Source organism: Perkinsus marinus (assembly GCF_000006405.1).
Source record: "Perkinsus marinus ATCC 50983 genomic scaffold scf_1104296949514, whole genome shotgun sequence".
NCBI classification, from domain to species: Eukaryota; Perkinsozoa; order Perkinsida; family Perkinsidae; genus Perkinsus; species Perkinsus marinus.
The window spans coordinates 16639-24026 of record NW_003209907.1 but is presented as its reverse complement, the minus strand read 5'-3'; the positions used below and the strand labels follow the sequence as shown (position 1 = coordinate 24026).

The 7388-nt window shown below is 48.1% G+C and overlaps 2 protein-coding genes across 2 annotated transcripts; one reads left to right on the top strand and one right to left on the bottom strand.

The window, feature by feature from the left end:
• Positions 1 to 426: 426 nt before the first annotated feature.
• On the bottom strand, positions 427 to 2026 carry Pmar_PMAR001727 (cathepsin L, putative; the record flags this gene model as incomplete). The annotated part of the gene is made up of 10 exons (XM_002778437.1): positions 427 to 503; positions 547 to 629; positions 671 to 746; positions 922 to 1063; positions 1109 to 1253; positions 1308 to 1401; positions 1453 to 1581; positions 1629 to 1757; positions 1794 to 1894; positions 1941 to 2026. The coding sequence occupies 10 exons, from the start codon at positions 2024 to 2026 to the stop codon at positions 427 to 429; spliced, it is 1062 nt and encodes a 353-aa protein (XP_002778483.1).
• Positions 2027 to 6447: 4421 nt separating this feature from the next.
• On the top strand, positions 6448 to 7136 carry Pmar_PMAR001726 (hypothetical protein; the record flags this gene model as incomplete). The annotated part of the gene is made up of 2 exons (XM_002778436.1): positions 6448 to 7008; positions 7044 to 7136. 2 exons carry the CDS (start codon positions 6448 to 6450, stop codon positions 7134 to 7136), a joined length of 654 nt encoding a protein of 217 aa, XP_002778482.1.
• Positions 7137 to 7388: the final 252 nt, after the last annotated feature.

Here is a 7388-nt window from a genome sequence, read left to right as displayed (position 1 = left end):
GTCCTGGCTATAGTCAGTGGGATGCGCAGCGCAACTTACGTTATTGCGCCCGCTCCTAGCAATAGTGTGGCAGATGATCCTCCAATCTCAGGGATGAGTCTCGGAGAGGGAACAACCGATTTGATCTGTCGCAGAGCTCCTCTTATCCTCGCCGGGGGGCCTCGCGATTGCTCTTTCAACGGAAATCGTAGGGTATGAGTTATAACACAACAGTTGTTTATCTAAGTCGCCTGATGAGAAAGGCAAAGTCAGAGATTGGTTCACTGTCAAGGATCCGCAGAGCACGAATCAGCGTAGGAAAGAATGCGCATCAAAAGCAAAAATTTCGAGAGAAAGTGGATCCTCGCTCTGATAGCAAGGATCGGACAGCCTGAGCGGTACGGGCGAAGGCACAAAGCACGCGATATGCTTCTGGATGTAGCGAGCCTACACACACAGCTCGCCAGGATCGAGGTCGTCCTTCAAAAGGGGATAGTAAGCTTGCTTCAGGATGCCACATTCACCTGTGCATGAGAGATGGGAGGATGAGACCGAGAGCGTTCACACCTTTGCCACCTTTTCCACGGAGCAGTCTACCATAGCCCTGCATCCCCCAATCCGTGCCCCAGGAGTTCTTGAACTCCCAATATCTATGAGCAGATTGGTCATCCTCAGTGAAGGCCATACTTACTTGGTGCCGTCTTTATCCTCCCCATAACCAGTGATCAACACGCTGTGCGATGACTTGGATTTGTCGCAGGCGTCGGCTGGAAGGGAAGAGAGCAGTGAACATTTTGTAGGGGAAGCCGGGGCTCCGAAGCCCTCGAGAGTCCCCAGGAATTGTTTGCTGATCCCTCCGGCTCATTCTCGCGAACGCTATGTTTGCTTGTGTTTGCTTATTCTCCCCACAGAGAAGACATCACTGTGCAGTCGACGCCTCACATTTGTAGATCCCTCCTTTATATTGCTTGAAGTCCGCGGGAAAAGCGTTGAGAATTGCGGATACTGGCTGCTGAGCTACACCCTCCAACAGCTCCTCGAGATCTCCTTCCTTGATCGGCCACCAACCAATCAAATCCCCAGGCTGATTATAGAGAGCTCGAAGGATGATGTTGATACATGAACTCACTGCCAAGCATTGCTTGTGTACATCCCTGGTTGTAGTGGTCTTGCATGTACCAGCTGCCGCGACATAAGGGTAGGCGGATTCTGACACGACTCCTCTCTCTTCAATGTAATGGTAACTGTTAACCTGGAAGCCACCTTTGCAACCCCTGAGGAAAACGAGTAGACTCTCGGAACGCCCACAGCCGATCAACAGTTGATACTCATTGCCGAAAGATGCGCTGCAGTCGACGATTTGTTGAACAGACAACTGGATGAGCTTGTTCTGCTTTATCTGGAAGATACCCTCAGTAGCCTCTGAAGGAACAAGAGAAGATAACCATGAAGATCATCGTGGAGTATAGCCACCCGTTGTAGCCATAGCATAACAGCAGCCACAGCCAGTTTGTTTACGAACAGGAGTGACCGCACCAGCAGCTCGCCAATCTACACTTTTTGGTGGCGCCAGGACTCTCAACTTTTTCTTGAGACGGATACCTTGCAACTCATTTGACCCAAACAACTGATTACTTATTGATCCTTACCCTCTTCAGAGTCAGGATCGATGATCCTCGCGACCTTGCGTGAGATATGGTCGTTGCATACCATCAATTTTTTGAACTCCTCGTCTGTCATCGTGGCGAACTCAGTCAGCCCTAGTTGATACAGCGAGTCTGAAATGAGAATGCCCCCAGAGAGCATGCAGCTACTCGTGATACTCCCGCTCTGACTATCGATCATGCGAGCATAGCTCGCAGCAAAAATTTCTTTCCTGTAAGCATCTTCAGTAATGTTGAAATTTAATCGATACCTGGTGAGGCAAGATGGGGTTTCATCGATGCTGATATCGAACTCACTTCTGCTTGTGTTGCCTGTACGCTTCATCGAGGTCGGCACCGACCGAGAGCAAAGCACCTGTAGCGAGTAAGACGGCTAGATGCATGTAAGCTGCGGCTCGTCAACCAAGCTGAAGGTTCCTGAAAATCGACTACTAGGACCGAGCAAATGTTGAATCTCTTGGTTTTTAACCCATTGCGGAGATCGCATCACATACAGATGATCCTCTGCCACACATGACCCTCAAAAGGATAGTCGCCAGCCCTACAGTATCCTTTCGGTAAGCGGGTTTCGGCTAATATTGGGAAGTTCTTCCCGTATCAGGATAGACCTATATTTCATTCGCACTCTGCTTACGTGTGCGATCTTTATGCAGCTTAGTGAGTTCGCGTGCTTCACGCGAATCATGTGTCGCATGTGTGTTGAATTCGTGTTGAATTCTGAATTCAACACACTTGACGATCACGTGAGCCTCGAGTATGTGTGGACGTGGACGGTTATCGTTACTGTAATTCCCTTTGATACTTTGATCATTCGATACTCGGCGAGTGGTAACCCAACAAGCCAAGAAGTTCAATCACGACAGTGGCGCGTGTCCCGTCGGGACATGTCCCCAACGCGTTCATCTGAGCGTGAACAAACACGATTAACCATGGATCATGATGGGCTCGTACGCTTCAATTTTGCGGGAAAGGGCGGCACCCAGAAATCGCCTGTAGTCTACTCCGGTCTTTATCGCGAGGTTGACTAGACGATTCTTCCTCCCATCACATTGGGTAGATTTGCCTTTTCGAAGGCAGATTCCACAACACAACACTGAAGCACGTCCCGGATTCTGGGCCTATTAGGCGCAATGATGCCCGGCCTAATGATGCTATTGCGCTTATTCTGATGAAAACTCCGAAAACTACGATGGAAATACAAGCATGTGGCAACTATCCTTAATGTTGAGTAGTTCTTTTGCACCTCGGGTCCGCTTTGGCGAAAGCCCGGAAACCTTTATTCGCCATTTCACCAACTTATTAACAGTTGAGGCTCGATTTTTGCGTATCAGTGTTCTCAGATGTCCAATGCTTTTGCCTGCCTCAGTTGAGCTGTAGATTGTTATCATGACCAGTTTGCTATTCACGTTGTTAACGTCATGCTCCAAAGGCCGCTTCCGCTCATAGTGAGCGCAGGAAACCTGATCCGATCATAATTAATACTGAGTATCAATTGTCGAGTCTCGACTATAATACTAATTCAGTATTATTGTCGGGAGCATGATCTTGGGAATCAGCTTCCTTACATCTAACGGTCACGATTGTAAGGGCTCAGCAAGGTTTTCCTCCACGATCGACACTACAGCGTTCCTTCATATGGATGCTAGTTATACGCTCAAGACTTGAGCCTCGAATACGACACCGAGAAGAAGTTCTTCTGAAGAACACAACCGCGCTAGACTCCTGATTCGGAAGTCATGGAGGATGTTGCGCGACAGACCGCCCTCAAATGAGGACCTCAAGTTGAGGCTGTCAACTCTCAATGAGTTCATTCCTACCGTGATGATGGATGTCCTACCGTGATACTGCAGCGAAAGTATATGCCGCACCATGAGGTTATCTTTCAGCGATTGATTTGTTATAACCTTGTGTAGTCCGACTATATGGCGAAATCGTTAGGTGGAAGTTCCACCGTGGAACGAAGCACGTCACTGGGGAGTCCTTAGTAATCACAGTACTGCACTGTGAATCATTCTTAGAATGAAACGGAAATGTGAAGTCTTTATACTTCATTACCGCGATCAAATTAATTCCATTGGAATTGGAATATGAATTTCGAATCTCGGGAACGGTGTCGCGATTTCATTGAAATCGACAACTAATGCGGTTCCATCGCGATCGTAAGCTACAACTGGCCACCACGACTTAGCTACCACTGGTATCTAAATTGTCCCCGTTCAATTTGAACGAGGAATTCTTGAATGTGACGTCACCACATAGACTGTGACATTGTAGTACAATGATTGTACGACACGACTTTTCGCTTCACCATACTGCGGGTAAATGACGCAGTACTCGAGGTGCAGGCTCATAACTGCGACGAGCGTTCTACTTTACTTCATGTTTGAAGAACGCTGCCATGGAGGCATCCATCAGGGAGTGGTCAAGGGAGTGGATGATTTCACAGTTCTAATCAGACTATCAATCTTACACAGAAGTGATTATTGATGCTCGTACCTTTTCGGGCTTTGCCCATAGTGTCACCTCCCGTAGATTCAGTATGAAGATTATTCAACTTCGAGAAACGATGCTCTGCTGTGCGATTCTACCGGGGCGGACAATGCTGATGCCATGCTAGCGCGCTGTCTCCTATTTCTATCGTGCACGCATGTGCATCAGCTGGACTATGTGTTGATAAGTATTCATAGTTGACTTGATATCTTGCTCTCTTGCTCTTCTTTGTATAATCTATAGCTGACACCTTAACAGACTTTATAGCTGTACAACAGTTATTCGAGCTGTATATACCCTATCGTCAGCAGCTCATCTGAATCTTGCGTTCCCCTAGTCCTTCAAGAGAACATCTGCATTGCAACAATCATCCGAGAATCTATCCGGTCATGCCGAAGACTTCCAGAAGAAGATCTGTAACTACGCCGTCTCCCTTAAGGCCATCGGTAACCTCGTCCCAATCCCTTGCCGAGCCCCCGACTGATTCCTCCAACGATGTCATGGTCAAGTTACTGGAAAAGATAGAGGCTCTTTCAGTAAGGGTCGATGCTTTGAGCACAACCACTCCCGAGCCTCAAGGGACCTCCTCCCCAAGATCACCTCTACCTCAAGCTACCTCCTCCCCTCCTACAGTTGTCTCCGCTCACCCAATCGACTCTAACTCTGACCCTCGCGGCAAATGCCGCCAGATTATCCAGACTGCGAGAAAAGAGGCGAGGCAGGAGTTGAAGGTCACTAACTTCAACACATTCCTGGGAGGTGAGCAGAAGGACGAGGCCATTCTACTTGACATCTCTGCTAACCCCGCTTCTGGTCGAGGAAAGATCTCTCAATCACCTTCGACCATCAGAGGTCATCTAAGTGCCTTCGACCGTCTATTGACTACCAGTACTATCCCCCCTGGCTCGGTATGCTCTTACTTTCTCTTGCTGTACTCCCTCTCGGAGAATGTGAAGAACCGTATCTCGGCCACCACTGACTACTCTCTATCAGAGTTCTCTAATGAGCACTCTCTCTATCGGAGGTTCGAGACCTTATACAACGACCTTCGAGCCACATTGTTAAGCACTTACCTAGATGTCAGTGAGGGCGCTCGCCTTCGTCAAGAGTGGCACGACCTTTCCCAGAAGGATGGTTCCGCTTATCTAACCTTCCTGATCAGTCTTGATAGATTGAGAGTCGAACTTCGTCTTCAAGGCGATATCCTAGCTGACTCTGCGGTGTATGACAAACTAATTAATTGTACTTCGTCCCCTTACAACGATTGGGCTCTTCAGTATCTTCTGACTGGCACCCCTTTGTCGACGGCTCGGTCTCAACTTCAGTCGAGGGCAAAGCTACAGATTTTGAGCCCGAAGGACTTCGATAGTGCGATTACTACCCCTTCTACCTTGCCCTTTCATAGTATTACCGGTATCTCTACTCCGCCTCAACGCTTTCCTAGCTTAAAGTCTTTGCCTTTCGATGTCTGTAAGCGTTGTCTGTCTAAGGGTCATAGGGCCCAAGTCTGTTCCGAAAGTATTCCCAAATCTGTAGAGCATCGTTGCTTGGCTTGTGGGAATTTCGGTCACAAAGCTGCGGAGTGTAGAATGGCTCGTGATCGCAAGCTACATTGTGATCGTTGTGGTCAGCAGGGACATCTGTGTTTCATCTGTCGTAAGCCCAAAAGGGCACCCTTGTCACCACCAGCTGATAACTGCTCTAGTGATGTCTCCCGTATCGCTAGTAGTAGCCTTTGTACCAACCCTAGTAGTAACTCTCGTAGTAATCCCGCTAACAGTGCTGTGGGTATCTCCTCTCAGCCTCACCTTGGTCCACCTGAAGGACAACGAGTTCTACCTGCATCTGGTGTTCATCTTATTGACGGCAATGGTCCCAGTACACCTTCTCCCGAGCCCACCCCTGATGCGTCGTGGGTCAGCACTATACAATGTGAAGAATTGAACGAGATCATAGCTGACGATCAACATTCAATTCCTTTACGTGTACCAGTTGATATTGTTTCCGGTTCTGAATCTGACAATTCGACTATTTCTGCTAAATCAGTTGCTGCTATGCTCGATACTGGTGCGGGACGAAACTTTGTTAGTAGCAAGTTACGGAATCAATTGCCTCTGAGTTATATTCGCACTAGTAAAACCATCTCTGCAAGAGCAATCCTTGCTGATGGTTCAGTATTTCAGTGTTCTGAAGCCGTTAAGTTGGTTATTCGCGTCCCTCACAAAGTAGTCGAGCTTTGGTGTCTAGTTGCTCCGGTAGCCCTGACAGCAGATCTGATTATAGGTATGTCGGGCATGCGGGCTCTCTCTCTCTAATGTTACATTTGGGACCTACTGGTGTTGTCCTCCATGCTGATGTGGATCGTGAAGCTGCTCTTCGGGTAACCAGCAAACCACAGCCTACGGTTGAAGACTCTCTAGATACCATAGATTTCTTGCAACTTGTGGACGATGTCGACCAAAAGAGTGATAATCTCTATTTTGGGAAACCTACTCTGGAATCTCTGCTTTGCGGTGCCTGTTTAGAGTCCTTCATTGATGAGACTGGTGTCAGTGATTGTTCCGATTTTGCCTCAGAAGACCCTCTACGTCCTGGATACAACGAAACTCGCTTTGAAGGATTCACGACCGAAGCCAGCACCGATGAAGAGGGAAAGGAGATGGAGGTTAAGCGTTTCCGATATGGTATCCCTTGGTTGACATCTAGGAGATTGGCTAAGCCGACTGTTGCCGACGTTGAGAGATGCATAACGAGGCATAGAGTATCTGCCAATAAGTTGAAAGAAGAAGGCTCGTTTGATCACTATGCTAAAGTTTTTCAACGGTATATCGATATGGGTGTCTTAGTGAGGGTTGATAAATCAGAATGGGCCAAAGTGACAGGGCTCATCAACCATTTTGCGGTATTCAGCCCCTCACGTTCTACTCCGGTCCGGCCGGTGCTAAATGGCACTATCTTCCGTGGTCTCATAGGCTCTGGCCTAGGGAAAACCAGGCCCTGTGATTCCATCTTGAGAGAAACTTTACCTCATATACTAGCATTTCGCTCGCACTTTTCTGTCGCTTTGCTAGATCTAGAATGTGCATATTATCAGTTGAGGAACTCAGCGGATCCACAGGTAGCTTTCCTTTTTTGCCTCGCCTGGGGCGATGATATTTATCGCCTCATCTCTCCGCCTATGGGGAGTCCTCACAGCGCTGCAGCTTTGCAGCATGCTGTATCCTTCATCTGTCGAGAAGCTCAAGCTACTTTCTT